Here is a 21,664-nt window from a genome sequence, read left to right as displayed (position 1 = left end):
CTTTCCCCCCCATATAACCAAAAACAAAAACATGTAAAGGTGGACAAAAACCTTTTGTTGTCCTTAACTTTCCATATCATGTTCATCTCATTTTGGGGGCTGGTACTCATCTCTATTTTTAACGTCCAGCTTTTGAATTCCTGGTATGTTAGCTGCCCTTGTTTCACAGATAGGCAGATAGACATAAATATATTGATATAGATATAGATATACACACATACATATATACCTATATAAATATTCGCATACCTATATATATATAGTCATATATGTATATATGTTTATTTATACATATAGTGTGTGTGTGTGTGTGTGTGTGTGTGTGTGTGTGGATGACCTTCGAAGTAATCTAGACCAATTGCTGCATGAACAAGAATCTCCTCCACAACAACCCCAAATTATTCATGCGAAGTCCACTTAAATCTCCCTAATATAGAGAAATGACTGATACTAGAGTCAATTAATTCCAGTTTTGGACAATTTTATTATTGTTTCCAAGCATTCCTTACATTGAACTGAAATCCCTCTTTTTTTCTGCAACTTCCACAAATTTTTTCCAGTTCTGTCCAGGGCAGTCAAGGAGTATAAATCTAATCTCTCTTGCACAGAATAGCACTTCAAATGTTTGCAGAAAACAATCTTTTCTATCTTCTCCTTACCACCCCAGTCTTCTCCAAGCTCACAATCCACATTTACTTCAATGAATCCTAACATATCATAATTGCCAGTAGCCTCAGTATCCTAGATCTTTCCCACCTGAATATGCTCCATCTTCTCAATGTCGCTCCTCAAACAAGGTGCCCAGAAGTGAAGATATTTCAATTTACTTAAACATAAAGATTCTTCTCTCCTTTAACTGCTGTCTTGCTGTATCTTCAGAATCACATTCCACCTCCTTGTCTCCCTTTCACTCTAGACCTACAGTATTTTTCTACATTCACAGAATTTAGATAAGGTCTCATCTTCATTTCTAGGTAAAATTTATACTCTTTTTCATTTAGGTATTATAGTAGCACTGCCTCTGCTTGGTTCACATGGATATAAACAGCTGCTATATTTTAAGGACTAAGAATGAAACACTCGTATGATCCTCTTACTGCAAAAACTTTAGAAAACACTTCATTTTCCCCCCCTTTTTTTGTTTTTGGTTGGGCAATGGGGGTTAAGTGAGTTGCCCAGGGTCACACAGCTACTAAGTGTTATGTATCTGAGGCTGGATTTGAACTCAGGTCCTCCTGAATCCAGGGCTGGTGCTCTATCCACTGTGCCACCTAGCTGTCCCCAAAAGACTTCATTTTTAAAACAAGTCAAACTGGACAGCTCTAAATTCTGTGAACATAGTCAATAGCTGCCCAATCCTTGGCATTTCTTCTAGCTATTCTTTATCCCTAGAATATCATCATTTCCCACCCACTTTTCTACTGCTCAACATCCATGATTTATTTACCTTTATCTTTGAAACCTTCCATGACTTTCTAACCAGAAATATTCTCACCATAATATGTTCTCCCATTTAACTCTTTCCATTAATTCTGACTTTTTATCACATATTTCCTTGTTTTCTCCTCAAATCTATGCCTGTTTTCTCCCATCTACTAGGCTGTAAGCTCCACGTACACAGGGACTATTTCTTGTATATCTTCAAATCTCCCCCAGTGCCCAGCAAAGGACAGTGCACCCAACGAAATGAATGGAAAACTTTTGAGCAGAGGAGTGAGTGATATAATGCTTTGCTAATAATAATTCATGTTTCTATGATGCTTTAAGGTTAAAAAAAGCTTTACTTACAACTATGACTAGATTTTTGAACAGCATATGGACATCATCATTATGTCACTTTAATATAGCACATTAGAGTTCAGAAGTTCTTTCTTATAATAGGAACTGCAGAAGTTTTATTATCTCCATCCCAGAGATGAGGAGGCTAAGGACCAGAGAATATGAACAATTTTTCCACAGTGCTAAGGCTAATCCTTCAGGTGCCAGGATAAGCAGACCTGTCCTTTAGGAAGGTAGCTCTGGTAGAGTGTGCAGTGTGGATTGTAGGGGTGGAAGACAGATGAATGGAGCCAGGGATACTTGTTAGGAGGCCATCCCAGCAACTCAGGTTAATGGCAGTGAACAGTTCAAACTAGGCCGGTGGCAATGGGAATGGTGAGGATGTAGAGGCATACAGAGAAGTAGTATAGCCTGATACAGTGTAAGCTGGGGTGGGAGGACTATAAAAGACGATCTTGAGATTTGGAACCTGGATGACTAGGAGGACAGCTGTATGAGCCACAAGACCATTAACTGAATTAGGTAATCAAGAAATCAACTGTCATTTATGTTAAGCAAATACCATATGCCTGTATTTGTACTAGGAATCAGGCATTCAAATAAGTAGGTTTTCACTTTTCCTTCCCATCTGGGGTGTGTGTGTGTGTGTGTGTGTGTGTGTGTGTGTGTGTGTGTGTGACAGAGAAAAAGACACAGAAACAGAGGGACAGAGGCACACAGACAAAGACAGAGAGGCACAGGGACAGAAAAATGGGAGCCATTTCATCCTATCAGGCCTCAGGAATTGAGTAGTGAGATCAGATGTAGCTTTAGCTAGGATGCTCTTTTTTTTTCCAATTCCTCTAATGACTCTGCAGAAGGTGGTCTCTGACTCTTTGACTGAAGGATGCTAATCTTGTGAGGGCAGGATTGGGCTTCAGAGGAAAAGGTTTACTAAAGGAGACCATCACAGGGTTAAGTGCTTAGAGGATCATAGGGTCATAGATTTAGAGCTGAGAGAGATCTTAAATGCCATTTAACAGATCAGGAAGCTAAAGCCCGAGAAGTTACATAACTTGCTCAGGGTTACCTAGCTGGTAAGTGTCAGGGTCAGAATTTCAGCTCAGGTCTTCCTGCCTCCACATCCAGCTGTCTTGAGCATGCTATGAGAGCTGGAGGAAAACAAGAGAGGGATGTCTGATGCAGATTCTTTCACAGAATAATAGATGTAAAGCTAAAAGGAACCTCAGAAGCCATCTAATCTCATTTTACAGGTGAGGAGACTAAATCCAAGGAGCCAACTGCCTTGTCTAGGGTCAAAGAGGTAGTGTGCATTGAAGGCGGGATTTGAACCAATAGCCTGGGACTCCAAAGCCAGTATTCTTTCAACATTGTCCCCTTTCTTGTTACCATGGAGCACAACAGAAATTTCTCTGTCACAAGAATATTCCTTATTTTTAGGCTATGAGAGATGTGGAAGATTTCTGATCTTCTAGCTTCTCTCACCCCTCATCAACAGGCACTAATGAATTGGATTCTCCCTAATTTCTATGGCATTTGTCTCCCCAGCATTTAGCACAGCGCCAGGCACACAGCAGGAAATTAATAAATATCATTTGTTCAGTTAGTTGCTACAGTCAGTTCCCCTGAGGTGAAGCAGAGATCTTTTGACCCATCATCTCATATACTCAATTCTGTCATTGCCATCTAGACACATACAAAACTTCCTACACTAACAGAAAACTTATAATCTGGAGGGGTCTGCCGAGATACTAGGCAGGAGTAGTAGGCAAGACTCACATCCATAAGACCCAGATCCAGGGAGGTTAACGGTCCCACTGGCCAGAGCTCTGGAGAGTACCATTTTCAGTTCTGGACACTACATTTTAAGACACATGATGACAAACTAATATGACCAAGGGAGTGCCTTTATCTGGCAAAGACCAGCCTTTGGCAGTGTGTGGTACCTGGCTTCAAATATGTGAAGGACTTTCATGTGAAAGAGGAAGTAAATATTTTGTGAGGCTCTGGATGGTCCTATTTTTCTAGTTATAAGATCATTTTTTTGGCTTGACATAAGAGTAACCCTGTAACTATTAGTGTTGTGTTTGAATGGAATTGACTCCTTCAACAGTGAGTGAGCTATCCATCACTGTGAGTAGAGATTGGATGAGAACCCATGAGGGTCCTGCAGAGGGGAACTTTGCAATAGTTAGGGACTAATCTAGATGATCATTAAGGGCCTTTTGAACTTCTATCATGCCATTCTTTGATCATGAGGGGAAGTCTTTCTCCCTAGTAACCTCCAAAACTATCTCTTGTCAGTCTGGGAAGATGGGACTAAGGTTCCCTAGGCAAGGGTCAGTTTGGGGACCCAGGACTTACCTACTTCATTGGAACCACTATGGCAAGAGATGGAGGGTCTGCAGTTGTTCAAACCAACACTCCTGAGACTGCTGGCTGTAAATGCCCTGAGTTTTATAGGGATGCCTCTAGGGAGTCCTCAGGCTCTGCAATTAAGCAGGCAATTAAGGAATAAGTCAGGAAATAAACATGGAGAGAGGGAGGGATCTTGGTACTTTGAGATCTCTCAGGGAAGAACTATGGCCAGGGATTTCTTAGTCTACAATTCCAGTTTGTAATCCTAAATCCCCCAATTAGGTTGTATGCTATGTCTCTGAGCTGTGTCTTCTTCAGAAGAGCCAGGCAGAATTAAACCAATGATATTCAAAGAATCTCAGAATTTAATGACATCTCCGAGGACATTTAGTCTAATCCATCCCTGAAGAGGAATTCCATCTACAATATGGAAGTGATGAGGTCACCTCTGCTTGAATACCTCTGGTGAAGGAGAACCCATAGTGTCCTGGTGCAGTCATTCTAGCATTGGAAAGATAGATACAGATATAGATGATATAGATATAGATATAGATATAGATATATAGATATAGATATAGATATAGATATAGATATAAATGATATAGATATATAGAGATAGAGATAGAGATATAGATAGAGATAGAGAGATATAGATATAGATATAGATATAGATATAGATATAGATATAGATATAGATATAGATATAGATATAGATATAGATATAGATATAGATAGATATAGATATATGTATATATATGTATATGTGTGTATGTATGTATATATGTGTGTATATATATTTTTTCCTTATAATGAGATAAAAACTGCTTCTGTAGTTTCTACTCATTGCTTCTCATTCTGTCCTCTGGCGCCACGCAGGACATAGCAAATCCTTCCACTGGACAGCTCTTCAAATAAACGAATACAGTTACCATGCTTCCCCAACCCACCCCTCTTCTCCAGGCTAACCAACCACTTCCTTCAGCTGTTCCAGTTCCCTCACTGTACTAGTCACCCTGCTGCAGTCCTCTGCATCTCCTGTAGACAAGCTTCAGCCTCTTTTGCTGAGTCCTGATAGTGACCCATGGAACACATGTGAGAGAGGTCAGACTGTGTTTTATAAGGCCATTGCTACAACTCAGCAGGCAGGTGGGTTTCATTTAGAAGAATGAGCAATATTGTACAGGAGCTGCATTAGGGGTCCTTTCTTCTATTATAGTCCAATCTGTGGGTACACCATGTTTTTGAATCCCTATGAAATGATCAACAGCCTAATGAAAGTCTGACATTTCAAAATGCTACATGGGTGACAGTTTGGAATGTATACTTAGTTTGAAGTAAAGATTGAATCTATCTGTTGGCCCCTGAGCCTAAGGGGAGCTGAGCTCCTGTCAGTTGAGCAAGTTATAGAGAACTATGAGCTACTTGGTGGAAATCTCAAAGCATGAATGTCAGCAACTTTGGCATGAGCAATGGTTTGTTGAAATTCCAGATTACCAGCCTGGCCCACTTTAGTTTCACAAAAAAAAAAAAGGGGGGGGCCAACAATAAAACAGATGTTACAAAGGATGTGCAGAAATGTGTAAAACAGGATGAAAGGGAGGGCAGAAAGACCCAATCCAATCATATAGATGGAAGAATTCTACAAGTTACTCTTGAAGGGGGCCCAGGGGGCAACCTGCACAAGCTGGTCAGGGTCAAGGGAAGGTCATTGACTTTTCACTAACACGAATGCTTAATTAGCTTCATGCATATTAACTTACACACTCCATGGGAGGAGACAGCCTCCATTTTTGTACATGTATCACATGACGAGGGAGAAGAAACATGTTAAGCAGTAACATGCAAAGGGTGGTCCAGGAAGAGGGACATCCTGTCTGTCCCTGACCAATGGAGAAGGGAGAGTGGGACAAGGTGGGGTTAAAACCAAATAATCCTATATAATCGCTTGCTCTGCTTCTGTATGGGTATGTGTGGATCCCCTGAGACAACGTACACATTCACTTCTCCCAAGAATCACAATAAATGCATCTCTTCTTTCACTCCATTCTGGTTTCCTTATTACCGAGTTAACTCTAAATTGGGCAATTCACTGAGCCCAGTCTCAGACAGAATTCTGAATTGAGTCTGGGGTCTTTATAACATAAATGAATACTTAACCATATAAGAGAGCATAAGAAAATGTAACATTATTGATACAAAAAAATAAGTGCTTCAGGCGGAGCCGAGATGGTGGAGTAAAGGCAGGGACTAGCCGGCGGTCTTCCCCAAACCCCTCCAAATAATCTTTATAAAATGACTCTAGAGGGCCGAGGGCGCCAGATGAGGGGAGAGGAGGGAAGGGGAGTGGGAGGAGAAGGCAGCTAGTGACTCTACCCCGTAATCCGTAGGGCAGGTGGGGTGAAAGGCAGGGGTACCACAGCGCTGAGGTGGGGTTCAGAGAGAGGCAGAGACTAGGGCAGCGGGGCTGGTCCTGGCGCGGCGCCAGACACCAGCCCCAGACTCGCTCTGGCGCTTCGGGAATCTGGCTCACCTCTAGACCTCTTCCTGTTCACCTCCGGGTCCTCTTTGCGCTTGGGGCCAGGTGACCTTCCCTCCTCGCCTCTCCCAGTCCCAAGGGGCACGAGACCTCCTCCCTCCCCCCAGCCCGACGCCTTGAGGGCCTTACGTGGGTCCGACCCACTGGGCCTATCAGAGGAGCGGGAGGAGCTCCGCGCCCCTGTAACCCTTAACTCCCTCTGGTGCCCTCGTGCCCCTGTACCTCTTAGCTCCGTCTGGTGAGCTCTCCATGGCTCTCCCCACCAGCTCTTGCGCTCCGCTGCTGCTCCAGGACAGAAAGTTTGTTTCTGTGAAACAAACAAGTTTAAAAAATGCACTGAAATATCACCTGATGCGTGCCAATGTCAGGCTATTGGTTCACCAAATATAGTCACCTGTTCAAAACTGGTTACAAAATGTTTGGTGAGGAAGGCAAAAATGATTAATTCAAAGAGTGGACTGAGAAATAAACCAGAAGGAGCTATTAAAGATAATGGATGGAATATATGATCCTGATTGTGACGCCCATGGTCATTTCAATCCTTGCCAGTGTAATGGTAGTGCTCTTTGCTGGTGTGTGAATACAGCTGGAGTAAGACAAGGATAGTGAAATACCATGCAGTAACCTAATAATAGCATTGAATCATCATTGAACTGAAACACAAGAGAAAAACCTTTAATACTATCTTAGAAAATGCCATCAAATAGGAAATTCATCATCGTTATCAAGTGAACCCTAAATATATCAAAAGAATTTTATTTCAAGATGATGTTATCACTATTGACCTGATGCAAAATAGGACCCTAATGATGCATTAATGATAAGGACATAGCTAATGTAGCTTATTATTTTGAGAAAGATGTAGAAGGTGATCTCTCTTTCATTTCAGTAAAATTTATCTTGACATAAATGGTGAAATGCTTGATCTGAATCCTGCTAAAACTTAATCTATTGTCTTGATGGAAAGGCACCTGAATTTTCGATACAAGGACTAAAAGCTGGTGTTATCGCTGTCATCATAGTTGTGCTACAGTTACCCAAAAATAACACTCAGAGATTTTCTAGGTATACAGTGAAAGATTTATTACATTCTCGCTAGAAGCAGGCGTCTGCTTCATCCCGCAGTACCAGGGAAGCCAGGAGAGGCACAAAGGTCAGAACGAAGGTTATAGAGACACCCACCCACCACTGGCTGTAAATTCCCATTGGACAGGAATTTCAGCCTTACAGTCTAAAACACGAAAATCTACCCCAGAAACAAGGAATCTCATTATAATGCTACCAATCCTAGCTATTTTATCCTTATTTAGCATTAACCATTACCTAATACTAATGTAACAGTACAGATCATATGTTTTCTAGGAACTTGAAACTTGGGCCTATTCAGGCTAGCGTAACCAACCTTGAGTTTGTAACAGTCTACAAAACTGTTACACTCAGTCCATCTGAGTGATCTCACACTGTTTATATTGTCTCACTCATAGCTGTAGTTCTGTCACTTGTGGCTGGAATTGTTGTGCTGGTTATGTCCAGGAAGAAAAGGAGGACAACATATGAAAAAAATGAAATAAAGGAGATGGGTGACTTGCATAGAGGACTCTTCACATAACTACCAAAATATGAAGATGAGAAGAAGAAAAAATAGATATTGATACCATATGTGTGGACATGGGATAAAAGAATCCTTGCCAGATTAATATCTTGTTAGGAACAACAATAACCTAAATTTTGGCTATCCCTATCTAAAAGAGTTGGGCCACTACAAATTATTCAAATATACATTTTCTTAGATGAAAACTAGACTGCATAGGTTTAAGCAAATGCTTATATGACATCAAAATTCATGCTTTAAGTGTATTTCCACAATAGTGTTTGAATTCTACACTTTTACTTGTAAATGAAAGCTAGTTTTCAATAATATTTTTTGTTTTGTCTTGTGCATATTTTTGTCTTGAATTTCCTTAAACTTTTTTATGACACTATGAAATAAACAAGTGTAAAAAAATGACTAAACAAATTCTAGAGCAGCAGAATACACAAAAACATTAAATGAAACAAATTCTCAGCCTAAGTCAACTTGGAAGGTCAGCAGGAAAGATCTGTTACATCAGGATGCGAGAGGAGCACAGTCAAGCACAGGTGGTGCCAGCACAGAAAAGCCCCATCAAACCCAGAGCAAGCCTTGGGGATACTGAATCAGTGGCAGCAGTGGTGGTTTCCAGATCTCTCAGCCCACAGATGGCAAAGCAACTTAGAAGGTCAGCAGGAAAAGTCTGACACACTTGGGTGAGAGTGGAGTGCAGTCCAGCTCCAGCCTTGACAGCAAAGCTCTGGCCACACTTAAAGGGAGCAGGCCTTGGGAGTAACTGAATCCCCAGTGGCAGTGACAGCAGGGGGTCAAACAACTGGTCAGAAGGAGGTTATGGAGGTGTTTTTGCTAGCACTGAGGCAGGACTCTGTTGCTTTGCCCATACTTGGATCGAGGTTTCAGTCCTAGGTGGCACACCCAGGTGACGAGAAGCACTAGCATAGCAGAGCTTGTGGCAGCAGAGTAGGAAGAACCCTCCTCAGAGTTCCAGGGCAGAAAAGAGTGCTTGTGGTCAGTCACAGACCAGAGCACAGGCCAGGAGAGAAGGAAATAGCTCTCCTTAGATCATATCACCTTGGAAGAACTGAAAACTTACAGGTCCCTAGAAGCATCTCTGAAAACAGTTACACAAAATCCTTGAAGCTTGGGACATCACACCCTCTACTCTGGAAGCAAAACCCTACTTTAGCAAAGAGTTAAAAGTCAACTAATAAGCTAGGAAAATAAGCGAACAACAGGAAAAAAAAATAAAAACCTCTTGACTGTTGAAAGTTACTATGGTGACAAGAAAGATCAAAATATATACTCAAAAGAATGCAACAAAGTCAAAATTCCTACATCCAAAGCCTCCAAGGAAAAATATAAATTGGTCTCAGGCCATAGACGAGCTTAAAAAGGATTTCAAAAACCAAGTAAGAGAGGTAAAGAAAAAATTGGGAAAAGAAATGAGAATGATACAAGAAAATCAAGAAAAATGAGTTAATAGCTTGCTAAAGGAGACACAAACAAATACTGAAGAAAATAACACATTAAAAAACAGACTAGGCCAAATGCTAAAACAGGTCTCAAAAAGCCAATGAGAAGGAAAATACCTTAAAAAGCAGAATTGGACAAATGGAAAATGAACCATAAAAGCTCACTGAAGAAAATAATTCCTTAAAAATTAGAAGGGAGCTAATTGAAGTTAACAACTTTATGAAAAACCAAGAAACATTGAAACAAAAACAAAACAATAAAAAAAAAAAGAAGAAGACAATGTGAAATATCTCCTTGGAAAAACAACTGCCCTGGAAAATGGATTCAGGAGAGATAATTTAAAAATTATTGGACTTGCTGAAAGCCATGATCAACAAAAATGCCTAGACATCATCTTCTAAGAAATTATCAAGGAAAACTTCCCTCATATTCTAGAAGCAGAGGGTAAAATAGAAATATAAGGAATCCACTGATCACCTCCCCTTCTGAAAGAGATCCCAAAATGAAAACTCCCAGGAATATCATAGCCAAATTCCAGAGTTCCCAGGTCAAGGAAAAAATATTGCAAGCAGCCAGAAAGAAACAGTTCAAATATCATGGAGCCACAGTCAGGATAGCACAAGATTTAGCAGCATCTATATTAAAGGATCAGAGGAACTGGAAGATGATATTCCAGGCGGCAAAGGAGATAGGATTAGAATCAAGAATCATCTACCCAGCAAAACTGAGTATAATCCTTCAGGGGAAAAATGGAAACTCAGTGAAATAGAAGATGTTCAAGCATTCTTGATGAAAAGATCAGAGCTGAATTGAAAATTTGACTCTTAAATGCAAGACTAAAGAGAAGGTAAACAGGTAAACAGGAAAGTAAAATCATAAGGGACATAATAATTTTAAAGTGTTTACATTCCTGCATGGGAAGATGATATTTGTAACTCGTAACTCCTTTCTTATTATTAGGATAGTTAGGAGTATATATAGATAGATAGCAGAGGTTTGAGTTAAATATGAAAGGATAATATCTAAAAAAAAATAAAATTAAGGGGTGAGAAAGGAATGTACTAGGAGAAAGAGAAAGGGAAGGTAGAATGGGATAAATTACCTTGTATAAAAGAGGCAAGAAAAAGGTTTTACAGTGAAGAAGAAGAAGGGGGAGGAGAAGAAGTTGAGGGGGAGTGGCTCAAAGAAGGAATAACGTGCACAGTCAGTTGGGTTCAGAAATCTATCTTACCCTACAGGAAAACAGGAGAGGAAAGAGATAAGAGAAGGGGGAAGGGGGAGGTTATGGAAGGAAGGGCAGATTGGGGGAAGCAAAACACTTTTGAGGAGGACAGGATGAAAAGAGAGAGAATACAATAGATGGGGTGGGGGGAATAGGATGGAGGGAAAATACAGTTAGTAATAGTAACTGTGAAAAAAAAATTTGAAGCAAGTTTCTCTGATAAAGGCCTCATTTCTCAAACCTATAGAGAACTGAGTCAAATTTATAAAAATAAGGGCCATTCCCCAATTGATAAATTATCAAAAGATATGATCAGTTTTCAGATGAAGTAATCAAAGCTATCTACAGCCATATTAAAAAATACTCTAATTCACTATTGATTGGAGAAACGGAATTTAAAACAATTTTAAGGTACTACCTCACAATTATTAGATTGCCTAATAGGATAGAAAAGGTAAATGACAAATATTGGAGGGGATGTGGGGAAAATGAGATTTTAATGTACTATTGGTGAAGTTTTGAACTGATTCAAACATTCTGTAGAGCAATTTGAAAGTATGTCCAAAGGGTTATAAAACGATGCATACGTACCCTTTGTCCTAACAATACCATTACTAGGTCTGTATCCCAAAAGAGATAAAAACAAAAAGGAAAAGGACCTAAATAGGTACAAAACATTTTTAACAGCTCTTTTCTGGAGGTAAAGAAGGGGGGGGGAAGCCCATCAGTTGCGTTTATAGCTGAACAAGTTGTGGTATGAGATTATGATGGAATACTATTGTACTATTGGAACTGACGGGCAGGATCCTCTCAGAAAAACCTGGAAAGACTAGCATGGGCTGATGCAAAGTGAAATGTACTGTGTACAAAGTAACAGCAATATTGTAAGATGATCAGCTGTGCATGACTTAGCTATTCTCAGCAATACAGCAATCCAAGACAACTTTGAAGGACTTATGAGGAAAATGTTATCCATTCCCAGAGAAAGAACTGATGATGTCTGAATACAGATTGAAGTATAGTTTTCTTTACTTTCTTTATTTTTCTTAAGTTCTTTTTGCTTATTTTTTTTCTTTTGCAACATGACTGTTATGTATATGTTTTGCATGACAACATATGTATAGCATATCCTAAATTATAGTAATAACACTAATAAGTGCTTCAGGTCTCCAGAGAAGGAATGGTAAGTTTCCTTCCTTTACATTTTTTCATTAGTTCCTTTGATATTCTTGACTTTTTGTCCAAATGAATTTTGTTAGTTTTTTTATAATTCAGTGAACTTTTTTGGTAATTTAATTGGGATGACATTGAATGTATAAATTACTTTAGGTAAATTGTCGTTTTTATTATATTAGCCTTCCCCTACCTTTGAACAATTAATATTTCTCCAATTATTTAAATTTGATTATATTTATATGAAAAGTTTTTATTTTTTATAATTTTCTTTATAAAATTTTGTTTTTGCTGGTATACTTCCAGGTATTTTATACTCTCTAGAGCTATTTTAAATGGAGTATCTCTTACTATCTCTTCTTGTAGGATTTTGTTTGTGATATACAGAAATGCTAGTGAGTTATGTGGATTTACTTTATGTCTTGCTACTATGCTAATATTATTAATTGTTTCAGCTAATGTTTTGGTGAGTCTTTGGGGTTTTCCAAGTATATCATCATATTCTCTACAAAAAGAGATAGATTTGTTACTTCATTGCCTATTTGGATTCCTTCTGGTTCTTTTTCTTCTCTTATTGCTATTGCTATGATTTCCCATACAATAATGAATCATTTTGGTGACATTGGCCATCCCTGTTTCACACCAGATCTTACTGGGAAGGCATATGCTTTCTCCCCCTACAAATAATGCTTATAGATGGTTTTGGATAAATGCTTTTTATCAATTTAAGGAAAAATCCCTTTATACCTATGCTTTCAAGTATTTTAATAGAAATAAATGTTGTACTTCATCCTTCTTTTCTCTGCCTCGGTGTTTCATGGGAAAGAGAGTTGAAGCCATGTGCGTGAAACTATTTTGGAATACATTCTATATTCTATATTCTCATCCAAACTGTGATGAAGATCATGACTTGACCACATTCATCCAGGAAAGGAATGGCCCCATAAATATCTAAATCATATTCTCTCCCACTTGGAAATTTTAGCCTACAGGGTACTTCTTCACTAAGGGAAAAGGGTATGAAGCCCAAGAGGGTCCTGAGCCTCATCTCATCACTCACTTCCACTAGTTCCCTCTCTGTCCCTTTCCTGGAGTCTCAGATCAGGCTATGAATAGAATGACGACAGACCTGCTCACATTGTGACAGGCGGGGAGAAGGATACACACACTTCTGTGTATAAGGTTATCTTTCCAACAATCTACTTTTCCGGATGGGTCTGGTGAGTTCTGGGATCCTCCTGGGCTGGTGAGCTCCTTGGTCTCTTCTTTTTTCTTCTAGTCCTATGACTACATAGAGTAAGTATCAGGGATGGAGCAATATTACTGAGACAGACATAGTAGGAACTCAAAGAAAGAACACTAGATTGGATGTTGGGAAACCTGGTGAAACTCCAACTTTGTCAGCAATTAATTCTGTGACCTTTGGTAAATCCCTTTCCCTCTCTGGGCTTTTGTTTCCCTGTGCGTGTACGTGTGTGTGTGTATGTGTGTGTGTGTGTGTGTGTGTGTGTGTGTGTGTGTGTGTGTGTGTGTGTGTGTACAGTTCCTTTGAGCTGAGACATAATTGGAAGAGCTTAAAGAGGCAAATAGGCAGAAAGAGTTGAATGTCTAGAGGATAATTTAGGTTCTGAAGGCATCAGTTTCCCAGAGGGAAGGAACTGAAAGTGGAAAGGGGATTGGGTATGAAATCCATCCTCCCAGAATCCTTAATAAAAGATATTTGCATTACCCTATACAAAATGCTTTCATGATAACACTCCTGTAAGGTAAGTAGCAGAGATATTATCACTCTCATTTTATAGCTGAACTGAGGTTGAGAGATTAAGTGGCTTGTCCATGGTTAAACAGCTAGTTAATGTCAGAGCCAGAATTTAAATCCAGGTGTTCTTGACTCAGCATTCAGGAACATTTGCATTATACCACAGCTGGCTCTTAGGAACACATAGCTGGAATTCAGGTCAGGTCTAAGGCTGTTCAGCACAGAGACAGTGGGATGGACAGGAACAGGCTCTGTAGCCTTGAGTAGGAACAGAAGACACAGACATGGTGATAGGGAACAACACTCCTAGAAAGCTAGAACTACAGAGGACTGACTTCAAGTTAAGAACTCCTGCTTTAAAGTTAGCACCTGAGGTCTTAGAGAAGATGTCAGATAAAGAATGAGGTGTGTGTGGAGGGGAACACATTTCCAGTTCCTTGCTGTCATCATGATAACCACAGAGGCAGGCACTTTGCCCTCTGAGGGAATCCAGGAATATGCTACAAATGCAGGCTCTCTGCCAGTCTGGGGATCAGAGGCACTTCAGCCCAAATGAGTCCAATCTTGGTCAGCATCTTACTGCTTTTCTCCAGTCACCCATAATCAGAGCTGGAAGAGGCTTTAAACAAGTAATTCATATTTCCACAATGCTTGAAGGTTTACAAAGCACTTCCCTTACAATGATCTTAATAAGTAGAGTAAATTTAATCAGCTTTTACAGATGAGGAAAGTAAGACCCAAATAAGTTAAGCAGCTCAGCTAAAGTCACATAGTTTAAGAAGGGTCAGAACCAGGGTGCAAACCCAAGAAACTGAGCCTGAAGGCTGCAGCTTTTTTCCAGTAAGCTATGCCGTTAGACTGAGAGCTCCTTGAGATCAAAGACTGTATTTTGTCTTCAACTGTATCTCAAGCACTCAGCAGTGTTCCTGGAACATAGGAGTTCTGTTGACTTTTGCCAGGCTATGGGATCATCCTGTCAAAAAAACATCATTTTTGGGAGGAAGAAAGTAGGCCCAGCAAAAAAAAAAAAAAGTAACCCAGGCAGATTTTCTAGATTCATAACCCATTCAGGGCCATTTCTACTTACCCTACACTTCTCCCACCCCCACACTAATACCCCACTCCTAGATGCTAGTGACTCCCCCATGAAATTGTCTTGTATTTATTTTGTAAACATTTTGGATATATTCTATTCTTTTCAAAGACTCATGTACATAAATTCCATGAAGAAAGGGACTGCTTTATTTTTGTCTGTATTTCTAGCACCAAAGAGTGCCTGGCAATTCCCTTGCTGATTGATTAACTGATCCTTCATTCATTCTGATTCTTTCTTCACAAGGTTCTTAAGTTTCCTTCTGGGGCTGGTCCTCTTCATCCCTTCTAAGATAACTTCCAATGAAAGTCAGGAAGAGTCAAGGATAAGGCTTGGTGATTTGGTAGGATGGCATCTCAGACAGGGCAGCTTGGTGTGAGGATCTAAAGGCTAGGATTCAAATCTTGAATCTGCTACAAATTTGGCTGCATGATCTGGGGGCATGACTTTCCTTTGTCAAATGAGTAAATTGGTCTAGATCAGCACTTCTGAAATTTTTAGGTCTCAGGACAAATTTACTCTCTTAAAAATTATTGAGCCCAACCTGTCCCCCCAAAAAGCTTTTGTTTATGGGTGTTACATCTATTGATAGGGACTGTATTAGAAATTAAAACATCTAATATGATTGTGAAAATAGTTCTGATCTTTTGGACATCCTGAAAGAGTCTTGAACACCTTCAGAGGTTCCCATTTTTAGAACCTCTGCTCTAGATAGTCCTATCTAGTTCTTACATACTGTGCATCTGTTAATTTTCTCCTTTTGCGGCCATTACCCTGCATTTCTACCGCCAAATTAACCCTTCAATTCTAGGTATCAAGGACCCTGCAGCATAAAGACATCTTCTAGGGAAAGCATTTCCTGGGATCTTTTGGATCCTTGGTTGTCAAGCCATAAGCCCTTTCCTTCCCATAAGCTGTGACACAATCAATCCATAGCTGAGGGACTGGCATATGGGCAGCCATATTTTGACTCTGGTAAAGATGTTTTCTTCAAGCCCCTAATCTGTGTTCAGGCAGTCACTCTAAAGACATTAATAATACATTTACTGGGAATATGTTGTTGTTCAATCATTTCATTCATGTTTGACTCTTTGTGACCCCATTTGGGGTTTTCTAGGCAAAGATATTAGAGTAATTTACCACTTCCTTTTCCAGCTCACTTTACATATGAGGAAGCTGAGGTAAACAGGGTTATATGACTTGCCCAGAGTCACTCAACTAGTAAATGTCTGAGGCCAGATTTGAACTCAGATCTTCCTGACTCCAGGTTTGGTGCTTTAGCCACTATGCCACACAGCTGCTCATGGGAATATAAAGAAAGACAAAAATATGGTCCCTGTCCTAAAGAGGCTCACATTCTAATGGGGAAGATAGAATGCAAATAAACATATACACACAAGAAATCTACAGTGTCAATGGAAGGTAACCTCATTGGGAAGGTGGCTAGTAGTGGGGTCTACTCTGTTAGGGGAAAGGGGCACAGGGATAGACTGGGAAAGGTCTCTTCTAAAAGGTGACACTTACTCTGAGTTTTAAGGAGACTAGGGAATCCTGGAGACTGAGGTGAGGTGGGAGAGTATTCTAGACATGGAGGACAGTTAGTCAAAAGGCAGAGAGTGGAAGAAATGGAGCACTGAGGGCAAAGAATAGCAAGTGGGACAATGCAGATGACAGAATTTACCTGAGGGAGTATGCTAGAAAAGACTGGAAATTGGTCAGTATTATTTGACCCTCCCCCTACTCCCAGGACACTCCTTTTCAAAGTCTTTCCACAATCTAACTCTGCTTTCAGAAAAGGCTCAAAGTTGTTAACCAAACCCTGAGATGTCCTGACTATCACTGGGCTAATGCTCCCAGGGCACCTGCATTCTGTGTGGGACCTCTCCTAGGGAGGGAAAGATTTTATCTCCTGAGAATTGTCTCTGGCAATTAAGAAGTACGAGGGATGCTGGGCAGAAGCCTTTCTTTGCTTCCAGGGATAGAGTGATAGAGTCCAGTGCTGAGCGACATAAAGAAGTGTGTGTGTGTGTGTGTGTGTATTCAAGTGATATTATTGGTTGACTATGATAAAGCTCACACAGAATAATTAACCATGTTTTATCAGTGAAGTAGACACCTGTAGTGGGTATCTATTTGCTTGGAGTTGGTAATAAATTCAGTGACTCAAGATATCGTATAAAGCATTCTATACATTTAGCAAATTGATTAAATGTCCTTTTCCAATTAGATGCTTAGTGAAGTAAGTACACTGAAATGGGAATCAAGAGTCCTGGGTTCTAGTATTGGTTCTGCCATATACAATGAGGAATTTTCTTTATTTCTCTCAGACTCAGTTTATTGATCTATGCTTTGTACTAGAAGGTCTAATGGAATGAGTGCAACTGCTGGAGTTGAAAGACCTGAATTCCAAACTTACCTCTGAAGCCTACTACCCCCATGACTTCGTGTAAGTCACTTATCCTTCTGAGGTCTCAGTTGCCTTATCTATGAAATGAAAAGGCTGGACTAGAAGACCTCTGAGATTTCTTCCAATTCAAAATCTATGCCTCTTTGACCTTATAATCATACTCCTTTTCATTTCCTCCACTTCTGTAAGGAGTTCCATGTTGCTTCCAGGCAGATTTGTGAATAGGTAGACAAGAACTCTCTTAGGACTATATTTCCCAGAACGCTTTGGGCCAAAGGGCATGATTACTGAGAAAGAAACAAGAAGATGACTTTTCCTAGAGCTGTACATGAGGACTGTCTCTAGTCATGACAAGTGTTGAAAGAGGGTAAACAAAAGAATTTTTAAAAAGATGAAACTTGAGAGAAAGAACAGTAGCCAATGATGAATGATGCCCCATGGGTCTTGCCTCATCTAAGGCTGAGGGGATGATACAGTTATAAAGCACGGGAGCCTGCACCCTTGCTGATACATTCTCTGATTACAGCCCTTTGTAGAATGTACCCATGTAGTGACAAGAGACACTGCTACCCCAAGCAGTGAGGCACAAAACCATTTGTGTTCACTTGATGAGTGTGTACAACATTTTGTCAATTCCCTACCCCATAGCACTACATAATGAGGTAGTTCTGGGGAGCTATGAACTTATAGTTCTAGTTATCTGGTAATCAGGAACATTTTGAAGACATTCTGTGGAGAATACATTGCATGCTATTTGTTACAGTATTCTCCCAATATTATGATTCTTTATCTTTTGAGCACATTGTTCTTTTTCTGCAGGATGTAAAGCCAAATGATTATAAAACACTTGGACTGGAAGAGGGGTACTGAATGGGGACAGGGGACTTGTGACCACTAAACGCAGTAAAATAAGACATAATGAGTATTTACAGGTGGGCAAATAGCTAGGGAATAGCTAAAGTCTTTAGAGCTCTCCAATTCTGAATGTAAACCTTTAATTTCCCTATCTCTTGATTCTCCTCTAAAAGGGTTCTTCTGATGTCTCTGCGCCAGAAGACCTGAGAGTGAAGATTTTCCTGGTCTCTCACCATGGGACTATTCAATGTCTCACACCCCACTGTATTTCTCCTGACAGGGATCCCTGGTCTAGAGAGCACTCAGGAATGGCTGGCTGGGCCCCTCTGCATGATGTATACAGTGGCTCTTGGGGGGCAATACAATGATCCTGTTGGCAGTATGGGGGGAGTCCAGCCTCCATGCACCCATGTACTATTTTCTGTCTATGCTCTCCTTTAGTGATGTGGCCATGTCCCTGGCTACACTTCCCACTGTATTCAGAACCTTCTGCCTCAATGCCCGGGACATTCTTTTTGATGCCTGCCTTACTCAAATGTTCCTCATTCACTCATTCTCCATGATGGAGTCTGGCATTCTGCTGGCCATGAGTGTTGATCGCTATGTAGCCATCTGCAACCCACTGCGCTATGCCTCTGTTCTCACCAACCAGGTGATTACTGGGATGGGCCTGGCTGTGACAGCCCGAAGCTTCACAACCCTCTTTCCCCTCCTTTTCCTTATCAAAAGGCTGCCCATTTGCAGATCCAATGTGCTCTCCCATTCCTATTGCCTGCACCCAGATATGATGAAGTTAGCCTGTGCTGATATTACTGTCAACAGCATTTATGGGATGTTTGTGCTTATATCTACATTTGTACTGGACCTTCTCTTCATTATTCTCTCCTACATTCTGATCCTTCGCTCTGTGCTGGCCATTGCCTCCCGTGAGGAGAGGCTCAAGGCTCTTAACACATGTGTGTCACACATCTGTGCTGTGCTCATCTTCTACATACCTATGATTGGTGTCTCCACTGTGCATCGCTTTGGCAAACATGCTCCTCGGTATGTGCATGTCCTTATGTCAAATATTTACCTCTTTGTGCCCCCTGTTCTCAACCCCATTATCTACAGTGCCAAAACAAAGGAGATCAGAAGAAGTATTGTCCGCATGTTTCGCCGGCTATGTATGTGACCCACTTGGATTTGGGGGTTGTGGTAGTATTCTGTAGAGTAGTACTTACTCTGGAAGTCATTATTATCACTGTCATCATTATAATTCATAAACCTTGTTTTGTGCTTATTCTGTGTAGTAAATTAGGAAAGAAAAAGCTGTACAATATAGACTGCCCTGATTGAGCTAATGGTCATATAGGGGAGGCAGGATGTACATATAAATGAATGCTTAACCATACAAAGGAGAATATGAAAGATACAAAAAATTAGATGCCTTGCGTCTTCAGAGAAGGAAGATAGGAATGGTAGGGAAAGACCTTCTGGAGAAGGAGAGAAGCTGTTCAGTATCACCATCACCACCACAGTCATTACCATCACCATTACCATCCAATATCATAATCACCATCATCACATTAATACCACAATCTTTCTATTGATGTGCATAGCAAGTGTTCAATTTTAGGAACTGAGAATTGTGTCAATGCCCCATGAGAATTGTCAGTTAACATGTACTTGGAATAGGTACAAATTGATAAGTACAAAAGTATCCTGTTCTTCAATTAGCTTCTAAAGTTTATTTCCACCTATCTCTCAACATTGTATTTAGTTAACTTTATACTTTATGTAGTTATTTCCCTTTTTCCATTTTTTTCCCATTTTCTTATAGTTTGTACTTTGTCATTTGTGGTAAGTAATACAACCAAGTTATTTATGTATATCCTCATCTGGATGTCTGGAAGAAAGAGAAGAAGGCCTAGGGATCAGTGCATATGCTAGAAGGAGGCTTAATATGAAGTTAGCATAGGATATGCAGTTTAAGATCGTTACTTCTTTAGAAACTTACCAGTCACTAGTGTAATGAGTGGACTAACCCACAATCTGGACTAATCAATGCTTCCAACTTGGGCACTTATTCCTCTAGTAACATTATAGTAGTGCTGAGTAAAAAGTGGGAGCTACTACATTGCAAACTTTTGGGTTAAAAATGTAGGCACCCCTTACCCCAACTTGAATGGACCTCCTACATACATAAGAGTTGAGTATCATGGCATTCAAAATGGGTCTCAAATAGCTCTGTACCTTTTCTCTGCTACATCCATTAAATGAATCAACCTTGGTGAATTTTGAGTTGAATAGTTCATTTCGCTACATCTTTTATCCCACATCTGTACAATCACTATCACTTGTCAAGATGATCACCACATTCATTGCTACCACCAACAGCACCAGCATTACTGAGAGCTGACAAATGTCTGCAGGACAATGCTAGACCATTTAGAAATAGAATTAGGCAGACCCTATTCTTCATATGCTCCCAAAGCTCATAAGCAAAGACATAGATACAGATTTATTTGCTGAAAACATAGAAAGTAAACCCGTGTAAGTGGAAATCCTACTATTGAAGAGGACCGAAAAATGCATTGGAAAACAAAAACATTAATAGACTTCTTCAGTAAACAAGCATTTATGCAATGCTTACTATATTAAAGTCATGAGTGTGAATTCCTATGGATTTTAAATGTGAACAGCTTTATCAAAGGTAATGGCATTGTAGTGAAGAATTCCTTGATAACCAAGGGGCATTAAATAAAAAACTGTCACTAAGCCCAAAGGGCTGCTAGAGGAAAACAAAATTATTAGTCCCATAAATACATTGGGCTGCTGAGCATAGAAGTGTTAACAAGACAATACAGAAGATAGGATCAGAGTTGAGCTTACAATGCCATGCCTTGGAATTTACTGCTTCTAAACCACTTCTTTCAGTCACTTTGACCTTCTGCCAATGCCCCTGTGGTAGCTGGCTGGGTATGCTGGAGTGCTTTCCATGGTTTTGGCAAACACAAACACATCATGCTTTTTTTCTTTTTTAGTTGTTGTTGTTAGTCTGAATTCTGAACCACAGACAATAGGATTGTTCTATAACAAAAGCAATCATAATGCCCACCTTGATTTAATATGACTACTCTAAAAGCCCAACATGTGTCACACACCATGACTTCTTTGCTACTATGGATAGAATTCAACTGAATGAGAAATTCTGTATAATGGCTGCATTCACAATTCCCTCTTCAGATAAGAGCTTGTCATAACTAAACTTTATATCTCTTCTAGTGCCTGTCACAGTGACATGTGAACAGTGCATACGTATTAAATGTGAGCATGATTTGTTTTGTTGTTGTGCAGTCATTTCAGTTGTGTCAAACTCTTTGTGACCCCATTTGGGGTTTTTCTCAGCAAAGATACTGGAGTGGTTTGTCATTTC

General features: G+C 40.0%; 1 protein-coding gene and 1 pseudogene across 1 annotated transcript; both read left to right on the top strand.

Moving 5' to 3' along the window:
• The first annotated feature begins 4,162 nt into the window (after positions 1 to 4,162).
• On the top strand, positions 4,163 to 8,282 carry LOC110195054 (epithelial cell adhesion molecule-like; annotated as a pseudogene).
• A 10,142-nt stretch (positions 8,283 to 18,424) lies between these two features.
• LOC110195203 (olfactory receptor 51I2-like) lies at positions 18,425 to 19,420 on the top strand. The gene is given in 2 exon segments (XM_020967827.2): positions 18,425 to 18,594; positions 18,596 to 19,420. Coding segments are annotated over 2 exon segments (939 nt in total). The 5' UTR covers positions 18,425 to 18,480.
• The last annotated feature ends 2,244 nt before the right edge of the window (positions 19,421 to 21,664 follow it).

Source organism: Phascolarctos cinereus, unplaced genomic scaffold, assembly GCF_003287225.1.
Source record: "Phascolarctos cinereus isolate Bilbo 61053 unplaced genomic scaffold, phaCin_HiC Scaffold_726;HRSCAF=1367, whole genome shotgun sequence".
Lineage (NCBI taxonomy): Eukaryota > Metazoa > Chordata > Mammalia > Diprotodontia > Phascolarctidae > Phascolarctos > Phascolarctos cinereus.
Note: the sequence above shows the minus strand (reverse complement) of the source record. Positions and strands in the feature narration are given on the sequence as shown.